This window comes from Crocodylus porosus, unplaced genomic scaffold (assembly GCF_001723895.1).
Source record: "Crocodylus porosus isolate Cpor-Errol unplaced genomic scaffold, CroPor_comp1, whole genome shotgun sequence".
Taxonomy (NCBI): Eukaryota; Metazoa; Chordata; order Crocodylia; family Crocodylidae; genus Crocodylus; species Crocodylus porosus.
Window position 1 is genome coordinate 98,518,841 of NW_017728886.1, and position 16,783 is coordinate 98,535,623.

Here is a 16,783-nt window from a genome sequence, read left to right on the forward strand (position 1 = left end):
TCAGCGCTTCTCCAACTATCCTCCTTAGCTCGTTGAAGTTTGCCCTCCCAAAATCTAGGGCCGCTGCCTTACTGCATGCCTTTGCCACCTTGCTCTAGACGGTGAATTCCAGCAGGTTCTGTTCCTTTAACATCCAATTGCTTAATATCCAATCCTTTAATATCCAATTGTTCTGTTCCTTTAACATCCAGAGCCTATCAGAGATCATGATGCAACCACATAAACAACTCAACTTTCCTGTATCATTTTAGTTCCTTATATCCTAATATTGCTCTTGAATATAGGATTCCATGCTGGCCACTCTTTCTGTTAAAAACCTTCTGGAATAAGACCTCCTCGTTTACCTCTTTGGTCTCCCCTACAGCAATTAGTGATCCTGGATTTACAGCTGGGTTTACAGCAGTAGACTTCATCCATCCACACTTGGTAAATGGTAGCTGTTCTGGAACATCATTGTCATACTGTCCAAGACTTAACTTCCTGATTCTTCCCCCTGACGTATCATCTTCTTGTGAACCTGGCACTGCGAATAAAAACAGCCAGTCAATCAGCCAGTAAATATTTAGAGACATTACTTAGCAGAATTATAGAATCACAGGATTGGAAGGAAGCTCCAGGGTCACGTGGTCCAATCCCCTCCATGAAAGCAGCAGGGCTGTTACATGGTCACAATAACAGAATGTACTACCATGTTTAACACATCTATCAAAGATCTTCATGAAGTAACCACCCCAGAGGTTCCCTAAATGCTTATATAAAACCATATAGGAAGAGACGTGAGTGATCACAACCTTGGAAGGAACTGAGTTCCAGTGGCATGGACACTATTTCTATCATCTCTGCTTGAGAGATGTCACTGGGAAACGTTAGCTTTAATGTGTGGTTGGGATGCTGCCAGCAGAGACCATCTAGGACAGTATTTTCAACATTATTACACTCAAGGTGCTCCTCAGAAAATGCCAGCTCTTACTTTTCACTTGCTTTTTGATTATAGGAAAAAACCAGAGCAATTTTTCTGTTGAAAAGAACTCAGAAAGATCACAATGGTTCAGAATGTTTTTGACGCTATGAATTCCTTTTCGAAACCTTGTGAATTGTGTATGTATTTGCACATCTGACAGTGCTAATACTGCATGACACCATCAGTACCCTTCAAAGGTTCTCATGACACTTCGGGGTGTCACAGCACCTTGGTTGAGAATCACTGGCTTAGTGCGTCTGACAGCAATGCCTTCTAAGCATGTTCCATAGCCAAAATCAGGCAAGTTTTGCTGGTGAAGTCAGGACTGCTTTACAGTACTACATCCTCCCAGATACACAGACTTTTAGCTGACACAGGCCACGTACCCTGGTAACGCTAATCCTATCTAGATCCGTATGTAATTATGTAAAATTATTAAAATAATGACAAAAGCAACAAAGAAAGTCTTTGACTTCTGAACACTGAATAATAGAGTACTGCAGAGTACATAGGGCAAAGCAGTACTCAAAATACTCAGAGAAAGGCAGTATCTGTTTTAAAAACTAAACGAAAATGTCCTGGGCCAACATGGTTTTATATCTAGAAGCGATTTGCATATAATTCTCCATTGTAGATATTTTCTGAAAGTGGTTGACTGAATGAAATAATGTGGTCACTTAGAGCAGTGGGATAGGAAGTTGAAATTCAATTTGTAGCCATATGATAAAGGTCTTCCAGAACTGCCCTATTTATAGCACAAGGCATTTGCTTATTTACTGATTACTTGCTTAAAATAATACGGCCTACCCCCCATTAACACTGTGTAAAGGGCTCTGAGCCACGAGTTGCTGGAAGAGCTTTTTCTCTGGTCACCTCATTTACTAGTCTTCCTTATAGTTTGGCTTAAAATGCTGGCAGAGCTTCTAAAATATCTTGACTGTATGCTTATTTCTCTGAAAGTATTTTGTAAACTGTTGCTTTTCTCTTTTCCTTGGTGAGAGATTTTCTTTCCCCCTTGAGAGCAAATTATAATGGTCTTGAGAAATGGCACTGGTGCCAGACAGTTATTATTAAACCAATGATGCATCCATCTAACAGGAGGATGGCTAGTAATTAAAGGTTATCTTTGTTTGGTTCCTTCAACTGCTTAATGTAGCTGCATTACCAAATGGTATTTTGACTATTATGAAAAAGAGAAACGCTTGTCAACAGGGTTGCATTTGTAGATGTATTAGCAGTTATCCTGGAGAAGTTATAAAACTGTATTCACCAGACTGAAACAAGCCAGGTTTCCAATTAATTTCCAGCTGCATTAATACTTGCACTTACTGCACATCACTGATCACGATTAAAAAGTCTGGGTTCATATCCAGTCAACAGAATGACAACTGAGGCAAGACAGCGCCTGTTTGTTTCCACTTAATTGACCGGGTTTAGAACTAGATCAAGGGCAAATTCACTATCAGGGCAGAGCAATGGAAAACAAGGTTCTCTGGGAAGAACTTCGCAAAGATTTTTCTCTTAGGCTTTCTTAATGGAGGAACAAATCAGGCCTATTTTTATTTTCCTTCTTTACTTGTTGGACATAATTATGGCTGGGGTTTTACTTACTGAACTTGGCAGTAGCATAGATCAGCAGCAGAGAGCATCAAAATAGGAAAAACATAATTCTGCTCAACAGGGTAACTTTTTTTTTTTTTAGTTTTTCTGTTTATGAAACAGCTAAGTGGCCTGTTCTGAGTCTTGGTGAAGTTTATGGGAGTTTTTCCATTCACTTCAGCAGGCTTTGCTTAAGCCACAACTGAATGAATTCAACTTTGTTCTACAACTGGACAATCTTTGGAAAAAATAGAGCTATAAATTAAAGAAAATCAAAGATTTTATTAATTTGGGGTAATGTTCATTTAGACAGAAGGGCCTAACTTCCAGATGCCATTTTGAAGATTTACATGTGATGTGAATGACATATTGGTCTTCCGATGCTCTTCTTCGTAGTGGTGGACTTCCCATTTAGCCTCCAAGCAGTCTTGTCATGTCGTTATAGATTATCTTTTCCTTTTTATGCGCCCCCCTCTGTGTAAGAGCTGTGTATCAGGGGGAAATTAGATCTATTTTATAAAGGAGTGCTTTCAAATGTTTTGTTATTGCTGTCATTTTATATCTAGAACAAGACAGCTGATAATAGATTCACAGTGGAATATAAAAGAAAAGCACGAGTTAAAAAGACTCTCTGTAACCACTACACATTAGTAACAGCCATATTTAGCAGTTACACACAGTGTGACCATAATAATTTGAGGGAAATCTGGGATGAGGAAAAAAAATCTGGGATAGGGGGCATGCATGCATACACACACAGCCCTGGCCTTGCAGCTCTCAGGAGCAGGGATGGGTGGGACAGCGTGGTGTGTAAGCACGAGCGCACCGCACTCCCTCCCCCTCCCCCTCCCCCCCCCAAAACGGCTGGGCTTCTTGGAGAAAATTGAGGCCAAAGTCCTGGACTGGCACAAACCCACCCACTTGTGCCCAGCTCCTGACTCAGGAGCTGCAAGTGCCGGCAGGTTCCTGCCAATCCGTAACTTTTGCTTCAATTTTCTCTAATGGCCAGGACACTGAGACAGCCTCCAAAATCCGGGACTGTCCTGGTCAATCTGGGACATATGGTCACTCACCCTAGTTATGCAGCAATTATTAATTTGTGGGACTCAAAATGTCTTCAATTATAATATCAGTATTACTTTTTATTTGACTTGACATAGAGTCTCTTGAACCCTTGCTATGAACCAGGAGAACCATATTGTGCTATATGGTAAGAAAATTCCTCTAAGCAGACTAAGTATTTTTCTCTCCCATTCAGATACATAGATACACGCTGTAGTTTTCCAGTTAGGAAATACAACTAAATTAGAATAGTTCTTATAAAATATGCATCTAAAATAACCATAAGTTCAATACCAGGGTCAAAAAGTAAAAGAATAACTTATATTTACTTTTACAATGTAAATTACACAGGGAGGACAATGATTACTATGATCTCTTTTTCCCTACTAGATAAATCTTTTTTGCAATTACAGGGCAGGAAAAGGGGGTCTCAGGACTGTTCTTCTAAATGATAAAATCTTTTAATGGTTACCAAATGGAATGAACATCCAGGTCAAAGTAAATATACAAAAATAATACAGGAAACTCCCTTGCATGCGTGCTTTGTATCAGACATAAACAAACAATCACAAATTAAATTTCATAGTTTAGATGGATCTTCTTGATTTATACTTAACTAATAAAATAATGAGTTCAAATTTTCAGTCTCAAGGAAACAAAGCCTTGAGAGCGTCTTTCAACACCTCCAGAATTTTTAACTGCTCTCATCTGCTTTGTTTTTTGGCATATGCAGTATATGTGTTTAGCAAATATGTGTTTAGAGTGGTTTCATCCTCAGCACCCACTAGGTTATGTTTGAACAGCTGGAGCACGTTAAGGCAAAATAAAATCTTGACAAAATAAAATATCACCGATGGTATAAAATTAGTCTTAAACTGGAATTGACAAGGCCAAGCAAAATCAGTATTACTGCTTTTGCCCAGATGTGACATATCTTCTCTTATGACACTAACTCACTGCTTAAACTGATCTAGTAAATGGACTAAATGTAAAGCATGATGCCAATAAACTAGAATTTCTAATAGAAACACACGATTCTAAGTAAATCCCTTTTAGCATCTACAGCACATGAGGATTTTTCATTCAAACTGCTTTCACAAAGTGTGTACTGTTACCAGAAGAGTTAATCCAGTATATACCATACTTTTAATATATAAAGCCCCTGGTAGGCGTTCATTTAAATGTGCCACAGGATCTGATCCCTATTCCCAAAAACTGCACTTTTTTCCATGCCACAACTGCATGGCAGAAGACATGATTCTGGGATCAGGGATCAGTGCAGGGTGAGCCTAGGATTATAAACCAAGGCTCCCCTTCACTGTCAAGTTGAAAGACGGGTGCTTATAGGTTTGGGGCCAGTAATTAGGTGATTGTTGGTCTGGTGGGGATTGCATTGGGGTCATACCCAAACCCTAACCTGAGTTGACAAACATCTGATTGTTGCCCTGGCCAAATGTTCAAAGGTGCCATACCAAATAGCCATAAAATCATTCTACATTTACACGTGGATTAATTTTACGGCTCCTTTGCCATTTTAATGTAACGGTGCACGTGTGGCACCCTTGTCATTTATGCTATGATTAAAACCTTAATCGTGGCATAAATATAATGTGCTGAAGGGGCGTAAGAGATTTAACAGTGTCAGCATGTGAAATTTCTTTTAATTAAGAACTCCAATATTATTAACAATATATACTGTTCCATCATTAAGTATCTGTTTGTTTCATTTGATTCAATTCACTGTAGTTTGGCAATGAATTAATTCTAACATTCTGACAGCACTAACTTCAATGTATTTTAAGGTATGGAAAAATAGTGACATGAAAATGCCAATACCTCGGCCTTAAATTTCAGATATTAAGCCAAGTCTTTTGTTTTAAAGTTGCTGTACTTAATAATCTTATCTTCCACTTAGTGAAAGTAAATGATTCAATGAGACCCAGCTCGAAAAAGGACTACACACATGTCTGTAGATCCCTGAAAGGGTTACCAAATACTTATGACTGCTGTTACTGTAGGAAAAAGCAGCAATCTAAATTTCACATAGCATATACTAGAAGTTAGGAAGAGATTGGAAACCCTCCCAAAAGTCTCTGATGTTCAAAGAATATGTTAAGAGGCGCCACTATATTTACTCAATTAAAAGATGAGGTCCCCCCCTGTGTTGGGGGGAAGCCCCTCACCTTAGAATCAAGTATAAGGCAGTGCAGGTCAGGCAGCTGCTATAGCTCCAGCTCCAACCCTAGGTCTAGGCCAAAGCCACAGCTGCTGCCCACTCTGCTCCACCTTTGCACCCCACACTGCTCCCCACTCACAGCCTTGGGTTCCTGTCATCTCCTGTCTCCCCAAACTGCTTCTCTCACACTTCCTCCTCCTCCTCACCCACTTACCTGTGCTCCAGCACCAACAGGCTCCATCCTCACTGCAACCGGGAGCACAGAATACAGCCCCAGTCTGGCCAGCTCCGTGCTGTTGCTACGTGGCTGGGCTGGGGTGTGCTCCATGCCCTAGGCTGCAGCGGGAGTGGGGTCTGCCAGTGCCAGAAAAAAGGGAAAGGGAAGGTGGAGGGACAGAGACTTTGGGGCAGGGGAAGATGAGGATCTGAGCTGTGGGAGACTGGAGCAGCAGAATGGGGAAGTGGGAGAAAGTAGAACCTGAGGCTGCAGGTACAAAGGAGTGGTAAGTGAGGGGGGGCACATGGTAGAGGGCAAGCTACAGGGTGGTGGGAGCAGTCCCAGCAGCTTCATGCAGGGGGGAGGAATTGAAGGGCCAGGGTGTGTGTGTGTGTGTGCGGGGGGGTGGGAGGCAGGTGCCTGCTGGTGCTGGGGTAACCTGTCAGGGTGCTGGGCCTGTAGCAGGGTGGGGGAGGAACCCTCCAGGGGGGAAGGGAGCAGGGGAACTTTTAGGGACAGCAGGGAGTTGCGTGGTATCTTTATTTAAGATAAATCTCAAATAATAAGATTCTATGCATGGAAAATTATAACAAATGTGTGAATATTCCATACACAGAATTTGATTATTGAGGGGGGGGGGGGTCAATCTGTTTATTTTGGGGGAGGCAGGAATCATTTAAAATTCAGGGTCACCTTATATTTGGGTAAATCATATATCCATGTATATATAGATATTTATAGATATAGATATATATAGAAATAAATAAATAAATAAACAAACGAAGGGCTTAGCCCATCTGTCTCTGTGTCTACCTGTCTGCAATGCTCTTTAACGGTACTAGGAACCCAGCATGGCAGGGAGGTTCAAATGAGTCCCAAGATGAGGTTACTGTGAGGAGATAATTAGATGCACAATGCCATCAAGAATGCCATGCAAATGAATTGCAAGAGGAGGCTGCTATCGGAAGACAGTTAAATACACGATGTAATCAAGAAAGTTGTGTAAATGAGTCCCAAGAAAATGCTGCCGTGAGAAGACAATTAGATGCACAACACCATCAAGAAAGTCACCATTCATCCATCATTCTTGACGGGCAATTTGCTAGCACAATATATACTGAGAACCTGCTCCTACCCCCTCTTCCCCAAGTAAAGGAAATTGACTTGAATGGGTTTTGAATCAACCAAAAGAACATGCAATGCTTTTTATCTGATTAACAAAAGGACATTTGTTAATATCAAACATAATAAAGTAGGGATATAAAAGGATATATATTCTCACTACCCTTCTCTTAAAAGTAAGAAAGGAAAGAGGAAAAAAAACCAGTATTCTGTTTTCCTCTAGCATTTTACAACCTTACAACCTAAGCTTTTCTCTCCTTTGTCTTTTTATCTAGTTATTATAATCTAGAAATGTTGCTAAGCACCAACAATTGTGTTTGCATGATCCCTCATATTAGCTAGTTGTGGATGGGAACTAAAAGATGACATTCCTATAAATAGGATATGTCAGAAACAGACAACCGAGTCAAATTGTGATAACTCAGACTAGCAAGAACCAACAGGAAGGCCACTGAAATCAATGGTGTTTCAACGGTGTCACACTACTGGGGGAAAATCCCAAATCTGGTCGAAGTCACTTAGAACTTGCTAAGGGCTAGACTGTGATCTCCTCACTCCAGATGTCATCTTGTTTATTCTCCTTAAGACTATGTAAGTCAGGGTATCAGCATGTGTCCCAAAGTAATTCACAGGTTCACCTACTGCTCTTTGTCCATCTGTATACAGGATGGACCTGTATGAGGATCTGAATTTTCACACCACCTTTTGCATATATATCATGTTACTTATTATACATATAGGCCAAACAAGGCACAGACAGGTTAAAAGACTGCTGTCCAGCAGTCAGAAAGGAAGTCAGACACATCTAATACCAGAAGCCAAGAGTCTTGACTCCAGTCTCTAGTCTAAGTCATAGCTGGTACCCTATAAGATATAGGTTTATAGGTTTTCAGTATAATGTGTATCCTTTTATTCATTCTAGAATTAAAGTATTTTGTTTAAAAGGAAAATCCATGCTTATTTTAACTTTTCATCCATATTTCTCGTTTTATTTCATGTTTTTTGTTCTCTTATGGTAACCTACCCTGAGCTTTTGTAAGGACTGGCAACCTATAAATCAAATCAAATCAAATCAAATCAATCAATAAATATTTTTAAATACAGTAGTATAAGTTTACTCTTTTATGGAGTGGTTATTTCCAAGGAACCTAGGTGTACTCTACATGACTTAAATTAAAACCAAACATTTTCACAAAACGAAAGTATATTTCCATCATGAATTACCCAGTCATATTTGTACAGGTCCAGACAGGTGGAGAAATTGACAGAGAATGCAATTATGTTGACTAATGCTCTGTTACATACTGGAAGGACATTTACCTATAGATTAAGTACTGTATTTACCTTGATAAGGATAACTTTGTATTTGAAATGAGCCCCCAGGAATTAGATTCTATGCATGGAAAATTATAAATGTATCATTTTCCATTTATTGAAGATAATTGCTGGGGGGGGTTCTTAAATTTGTTCCCAACCATGGGTGGAGGGGAACAGGTATCTTGCTCCCCTACACGATCAGCCATGGGGGGACCCAGGGAGCCCTCCCCCAGACCCAAGAGGCACCAGCTGCCGAGCTGGGGGGGGGGACTCCCCGCGTGCTCTGTAGTAGATCCAGAAGTGGACAGAATACTGCCGCTGAGCATGCGGGGGAACCCCCCACGCTCTTGCGGGATGCTCCATCCGCCCCACCCTCACAGTGTTCACAAGCCGTGCTTGTTACCTCAAGGTACGTAGAAAAAACATACAAAGCTGTGTCTACGGCCAAATCATCAGATCTCTCCAAATTGATTCAGAGGTTTCTGATTCGATTCTGAGAGATTAAAGGGTCTCCTGATTCATTTTGGATTTGGACATTTGGTCGCTGAATTGGGCCAAATCTCCTCCGAATCGAGTCAGTGATCAAAGCTTCACACAGCCCTAGTAAAGAGTTACAAAATTGGCACATTGTGTTCATCAATCCACGACTATGTTCCTCAGTCTCATCTTCACTGAATCTGTTGTTGTTTGGTCTTTCAGCTTTTCTTCTATTGTCTCTGCGAACACTTTGCCTTTCCATTGCATCTCTTCTCTGACGTCCTCTTTGCTCATTTCTTTCATTTTGTCTTACTCCTGCCATGCTTTCTGCATTCATCTACCATCTAGTCTCTGCTTCACCTTGTTGGTATTATGGGCTACAGTTAAAATAAGGGTGTTAAGGGACAATTTTTGCTCGGATACCAGATTGCTTGGATTGAAATCAATCAGTAAAAGTCCAGAAAAGTGAGTTCAAATATGTTTTTTTGAGCGTGATAGACAGAATGACAATGACACAAATGAAGCAAATTATTATAGAGGATACTATATTTACATATGGTCTGGTTTCGCTTAAGAGAAAATTGCACCTGCTGTTTGAAATGCTCATAAAGCAATTCCATTTATTGATGCATCAGTATACTCACAGGATCAGAAAAAAAATAATCACAAAAGCTTTCACTTCCAAATTCAGAGATCATGTATTTCTAATAGTGATTCTAAAAGGAAGAGAATTTTATATCTGTTCCAATGCCCGATGAAAGAAACAGTAGGTTATTACATCAAATTGCAATATTAGGAATGCGTATGGGAGACTGTATTATAAGCTGGCATGTGGGGGGGCGGTTCTGGTACTTCAGTATGTGCTGTCATCTTGGAGAAAAAAGTTTTGCATTTTGATTTTGTAATTTTAAAATATTGATACGGTGCCAAGAGCATGCACTCCATTTACAGATAAGTGCCTAATTCCATTAACTTCATGTCAAGATACCGACTTCCAATTTTATTTGCCTACAGCCTACTGCAACAAGCATCAGTTATCTGTACTTTGGTTAAGTGAATATGAATTATTTAGCCCTGCTATCTGTTTTGTAATGTAAATTGGTTGAGTACATAATTTGTGAAACTGACTGTGTCCTGTCAATTTCAAGGCTGCTATTAGAGGTACAAAGCCCTCTACAGGTCCTTCTACATATTACATTTTTGTTGAGATTGACATGTCAGGACATAAATGGCAAGGGTGCTATTTGCGCACCCAACTTAAGGTGCCAGGAAATGGCAAAGCAGCCATAAAGCTGTTTCATGATTAATGGAGAACAATTTTATGGCTGGTTTGTATGGCAACTTAAACTGAATACATGGCATGTCTGTGACTGCCCCAGAGCTGGTGCTAACAATAAGCTGATAGTTAGCTCCAGCCCTGGAACATCCTAGCATCTCAAACTGGCAGCAGTGCTGTCCAGGGCTGTGGCCAACAATCAACTGATTGTTGGCCCTGGTCCTGGGATAGCCCCAGGTCATGCTGCACTGCAGGCTTACAACATTCCAGTGCAGACAGAGCCTGGGTTGTGACCCTGAGCTTTCCCTGAACTGGCAAGTAGAAAGAGCATGACTGGGATCTGATCCCTGATCCCAAAACCACACCTCCTGCCCTGCACGTATGGCATGGCAGGAGGTGCAGTTGTTGGGATCAGTCGGTCAGAAACCATGGCATCTGTAAATGAACATGTGCCAGGGGCCTAAGGAGGTAGCCTTAATGAGGTGCAAAACCTTAAGGCAGGTCATTCCTGTAGTTAATTATTATTGGTTATGTTGAGGTTGGGTAAGTGCATAGCCCTTTTACAGTACTAAGGCTATTATACACTTAAAGGAAGTACTATGAAACCAAAACAAAAGTCTACATATAAAGTCATTCAATTCAATAAGAGCACTAGAAATAAAGTGATGTATAGTAACCTTCCAGCCACGGAAAGATGACTGAAATCTGATGAGAGCTTAAAAGTCCTACAGTAAACTCCTTGGAATATTGCAGACATGAAGAAATGGCTAAATCATTCATATAGTTGAAAGCTAGCTGAATTTCAGAGCTAGTTTTTAAGAGGTAGTAAACTAAAAAGTTAATATGACGCCTGTACGCTCTGCAATTTGCAACTCACGTGGGTTACCACATATTCTGAAGTATGCATGTATAAGAGTGAGATCTTCACCCCTGTCATTTAGCTTTTTTCTTTGTTTGGAGGAGTGTGGGGAAGACAACTGACTGGGTCTCCACTGCAGCTGGTCCACTGGGGGTGTCATACGGTGCAAGTCTAAACTGAGAACTGAACTCATACCATGAGGTCCAGATTGAGGTACCTTCATTGTTCTACCACTTTGCTCCATATACCAAATCAAAGGGTCCAAATTCTTCTATTAGTAGGATTCACCACAGTGGTCAAACAGATGTGTAATCTTGGAATTCATGAATCACCACTAAATTTAGCAAGAATACTTATCAGTCTGTTTTAATGCAGATAGTATTTACCAATAGTTAAGAAAGCACTGAATATTTACTGAAGCATCTTTGGGATCTCGGGGGATGCATCTTGCTTAGTGGGGAAACCCTGATTTTCTCCACATACCAAGGTGCACCCTGGAGAACCTAGGGATCTTGCCAAGTGGGGAACACTGAACAGATGCTCGCTCCCAAGACCTGAGGGGCCTGATCTTAGGAATTCCTGGGGTGCATGGGATTGGGCCCCTGAAGCTCTGTGAGAACATCACCCATCGTCCTGAAGAATGATTGTTTCACCCAGCTGATCTGTTCATTTGGCAACATCAATTTTACCCTAAAACTTATTCATGTGTAAACAGCTTATTTTGCAGTGTTGGTACAGAATAAGTAAATTACTGATTAAAATTTAGAGATTGCATGCTAATTTCGATCTCTCAAAAATATAAACATAACTCCATTGGTATTAATGGAGTTAAAGTCCTGGGCATTAGCTCATAATGAGTTATCAAGATTAATCTGTGTGGTGTGCAGTATGGCTGAACTTCTACAGAACCATCAAATCCCTGGACTACATATGTAGACAATCTGCATTCCCTTGTCACTTCACTTCTTTCAGGCAGGCTCAATTGCTTTCTGAGTGAATATAATGAATTGAAAAGAACATCTGAAATAGTTCAATACGCTATTAAAAAAAATAGAGCTGTGTGAAAGTGTTTCTCTCTCTCTCTGCACTGAAACAGATAGACTGCAGCAGGACTTAAAACACCAAGATTTGGATTACCTTCAAAGATTTACTCCTCTGTCTTTCATACATCTTTGAAGATGTTCCAGACACTAGTAATCAGATGTTTAGCCCCCTCATTTTCATTCAGTTTGCATGTCATCTAGAACTTTTTTTTGAATGGGAGGAGGCTGACATTCTTGTCTGTTCTAAGGTCTACATTTATTGAGACTAAAATTGTACAGTCTGTTTCCAAATCCAACAGTATGCCAAGCTTGTCTGTGCTGTCACCGCCAATTGCTCTCTGAGAATGAAACTTCATTTTCTATTCTATGAGCTGCCTTGCCCTGTGGGAAAACAGAAGTCATACATCTCCAAATGCTCACATATGGCAGGCTTCCTAGATTGATCCTTGAAGGATAATTCTCTGGGGTATGCTGAGAGAGACTACAGTCTATATGGATAGGGAAGACACTTCAGCCATTAGAGATCCTACAGCACTGGTGCTCAACCAGGGTGTCATGAGACCTTTTCATGGTCACTGCGGTATGGGTGCCACCATGACCACACGGAACTGACTGGGAAGCCAGATCACATGGTCCTGCCCGTTTAAAGTTTGTCAAACAACTCTAAGAGGCAGGAGTGCAAACTTGTCCTACAGCCTTTCCCAGCTTGGCTGTGCCTGAGGTGCACGGGGCAGTTCCACCTGGGTATGGTGGTGACAGCAGCGCCACCCCAGTTGAGAACCATTGAGGAAAGCACCCTTCTAAAAATACAGCACGTTAGTTTGTTCTTCCTGCATGCCTTCATAGGGTGACAAGCATAGCTGTGTCTCCGTTACAGTCATCCAATTTGCCTGTTCTGTTTCCCAACATCTGAGATCTCAGAGATGCATGCTCTGTTTCTTGTATGTTTTCTTAAAATCACTGGAGTGGTGGAAACTATCCTGATTTACAAGGGATGAGGAGGGGAGAGCTGATGAAAAGTGGTGGATAAGTGAAGGAAAAAAAAATGAAGTGAGCAATATTACAGAAGGTTAATAATAAGTACATGATGCCTCTTCATATGCTTGTTGACAGTCTGCTAGAATTTTATTTTTCTCCTGAGGCACAGCTGCAGTAAGCTGATTTTAATGAAACACTCAATAACCACTAACCCACATGCATCATCTCAAGTGTTCATCATATTTCTGTGAACCATAACATTTTCCTAAATAAACGGCTCAGTAGTTTTTAAAAAGGATAATAGGATAAAACGGCAGATCTTAGAGTACTAGCAAAACACAGGGATAAAAAATTCCTTCTTCATACTGTTTTTCACATTTACTGAAAGAACCATTAAATTCAGTAGGCAACACCACCAGCACCTTCCTTGACAATCCTAATTCCCTAAATTTAAAATATGAAATGTTACAACAGACCTGTTAACACTAACTGAATACAGAAGACTAGGCTAAACAGAATGAATAAAATCTCCATTTGTGTAAGAAGAAAATCTTAAAAGTTTCAAAGTACATTACATTTTGTAACACACTCCCGTTATGTTGAGATATAACACTGAACAGTGATTGGCAACCTTTTCAGGCTGTGGGCTGGACTGACTCAGCTTAGGTCAAAAGCAGGTGGGCGTGCAGCAGCTGCTGTGGGGGGAAAGTTGCTGGCTGAGGATGCTCTCCCTGTGCCACCGTGGAGAAAAGTGGCAATGGTGACTGAATCCTGGTGCTGCCTACTTCTCTGACCTGAACTGGTCAGTCCCAGCTCTGAAGTCCCATGTCTGAGGGCTGGACATAGGCCATGGGACATAGGTTGTCAACTTGTGGAACTGAAAAAGTGAAGAGTTCATCAGTCACTGTTGCAGTCCAAAAAAGATGCCCCAGCAGGCAATTTTCAAATTGCACATGCTATTAATTCCTACACTTATCAGATAGACGAGCACCAAGAATTACAACTTCAGCCAACAAAGGTTCAAAGATGCCTCTCACATCCACTATCTGGGTGATCAGCACCTTCCAACATGGTCCCCTAAAAGACTCTGCTAGACGTGTCTTGAGTTTTGTGCTTGAAATACACATTTCAAATCAATATTGACAAGTATTATCTACAAATACATGCTTTTTCACTAACTTTAGAGTTATAGTTGCACACCAAACTCTTCCCAGGTCTTTTTTGGTGCCAAGCCAGAAATTTGCTTCATATAAATGAACGTTTTTATAGCACAAAGAGTATGACAGTCCACCAGAATCTGGGAGGCATGGTCTCCCACTGAATTTGGGGTCTTTTGGCCCTGCTGGTCGTGACCATCAGAAGTGTGCTCATTCCCACTACCCCTAGACCTACTGCTGCCAGCAGACCCCTGCCCCTGGATGCACTGCCACCACCTCCATCTCCAGACCCCTTGCCACTGTTGCTACGAGGCCCCTTGCTGCCTCTGGACTCCTTGCCAATACTGCCATAGTGGCTATAGCAGCCACCCCTGTCCCAGTTTGGATCCAGCCCATAAGGAGCATCAGAATCTAAATCTGGCTCAGGACCTTTGGCAAGTATGACACCCCTGTTCTAGAGGAGATGAAAAGAAGAAAAGCCAAGGCAGGCATGGTGTGGTTGAAGTGATATAAGGAGCTCCTTTCTTTTGTACAAAAAACGGAATTATGGGGATAGAGTAATACAATAAAATGACAAAGGGATTTGCAACCCAAATGTAGTTAAGAACCACTGATGCACACCACAACAGTGCACTTTAGACAAGTTAATTTTAACACCTGAATTTAACAGCACCTGGGGTGCCATTTAGCACTAAGTTATCATAACAAAGACCCCATAGTTACCAGGGAGCCAAGACCTATAGCTTAAGCTTTTACTATGTGAGCTAAGGAATTAATTCTAAATGTTTTAGCTTCCAGCAGTTGTAAGAACTATGCTATCTGCATGTAGTTATGACTGATCTTGTTCATACAAACATCTACGTTATCTTCACAGAGCATATTTACATTTGTAGTTAGAGGCATGCAAAGGTCTGAATGAACCTGCATGCACCTAACTGAAAATCTGTCTCAACCTGCCTATGGAATGTTCAATATTTTTTATGCAGTAATGTTCCAGAGAGAGGGCTGAAACAAAAGGAGATTTTAATATAGCGCTCTCTTAAGGAATTTTCTTCGGTTAAGGGGAGGTAAGCATGTCACTGCTTTAATCTGGTCAGGCTGAGGTAGTGAACAAGGAGGCAAGAAGAATTTTTCATGAGAAAAACTAACTAGGGATAAATAAATGAGAGTGAGTGCATATTGTCAGCCAGGGATCTGAGAGAGAGAATATATCTGTCAGTCAGTCTAGTACCATAAGAGTGAACTTAGAGAAGGCAAAGAGATACAGATTGTGTCTGGATAACTCATACCTCCACTGTGCATTCTTTCATGGTCCTGGATGCACACACACATGCAAGTGCACACACACACACGCACACAGAGTAGGTAGCTAGACCACCTCACCACCCACTTACTATTCAATCCTCTTACTCAGGCACACACAGGCTGTCTCAATCCCACTCACCCTCATGTCTGTTCAGTAACAACATACTGCGTGATTCATCCTTCCATTCAATCTGACTCAGGGGCCACTGAGTCCACCAGTTCTCTCTAGTATAAAATGAATCAGTTGTCTTTTCTCCCCTCCTTCTCCTCCAGATTCATCTGTTAAGTCTAGGAAGGGAGCCAGAGCCAGAGCCTTTTTATTTGAAATGAAGTCTTAGGATCTGCAGATCCTAAGTCTGATCCTAAGTGTATTTGATGCTGGATGTCTTGGAATGTTTCTCACTTGCCCTAGGAAAACGCGATTCTGCAAGGCTTTCTTAATATACATCAAATCCAGAACTTTGCTATATGCTATTAACCTATCAGCTGACAATGAACCAGAGAAGTATTATTATTTTAAGGCTGGTTTCAATTTAAAATAAAATGCCCTCCTCCCCTCCCTTAAGATACTACCTCAATGCAGCTTTTCCCATCTAGGTAGTTGAGTACTTCCAGCAAGTCTTTGGAAAAAGAGAGGGTAGAGATATACAGTAAAGAAGGACAATAAAGTCAATAACTCTAGAGACAGATTTCCCACAATAGTATACATGTCTCCATTACCACTCATTATGGGGATAAAACCCAGTAAGGAGTTAGCCTATTTAAAGTGAGGGAAATTCTATTTGGACTGTTGTTCCATAAATTAATTCAGCTACTTTCTTAGAAAGTTAACAACATCCACCATTTACTACACAAACACAAAGAAAATATCTTACAATCAGTAAATGTGCCAAAGGCATCTTAATAGGAGAATGAAAACAACAGACTTTAATTTAAATGGCTGCATTTGAACTCTTAAGCTCTGTGCTGTGAGAGACCTGCCTATCTGACAAAGTTACACTTCCCTTTGTCTGATACTGTGCGGGGAGGAAAACTCAGCAGCCTATCACCTGTTTTAAAAGGCACAGAGTTAGAGAGGGCATTTTCTGCTTCTCCAGCTTTAAATGTACTGCCTCTTTGCCTACCTCCAGTCCACAAGAGTCCAAATTTTTGTTGAACTAAAAAACTTGTTTATTTTCCCAGGCAGTTGAGTTGTGGGTGGCTGGGGGTCTCTCGGGAGAGCTGGTTGTTCCTT

General features: G+C 41.0%; 1 protein-coding gene across 13 annotated transcripts in view; it reads right to left on the reverse strand.

Annotated features, from left to right (window-relative positions):
* Positions 1-16,783, reverse strand: part of TNS3 (tensin 3) — a 342,744-nt gene that overhangs the window by 78,338 nt on the left and 247,623 nt on the right. For all 13 annotated transcript variants that reach the window (XM_019539604.1, XM_019539596.1, XM_019539585.1 and 10 more), the window contains one exon: positions 345-523. In XM_019539604.1, coding sequence (XP_019395149.1) covers positions 345-523 — 179 coding nt within the window. The remainder of the gene's footprint in view (positions 1-344; positions 524-16,783) is intronic.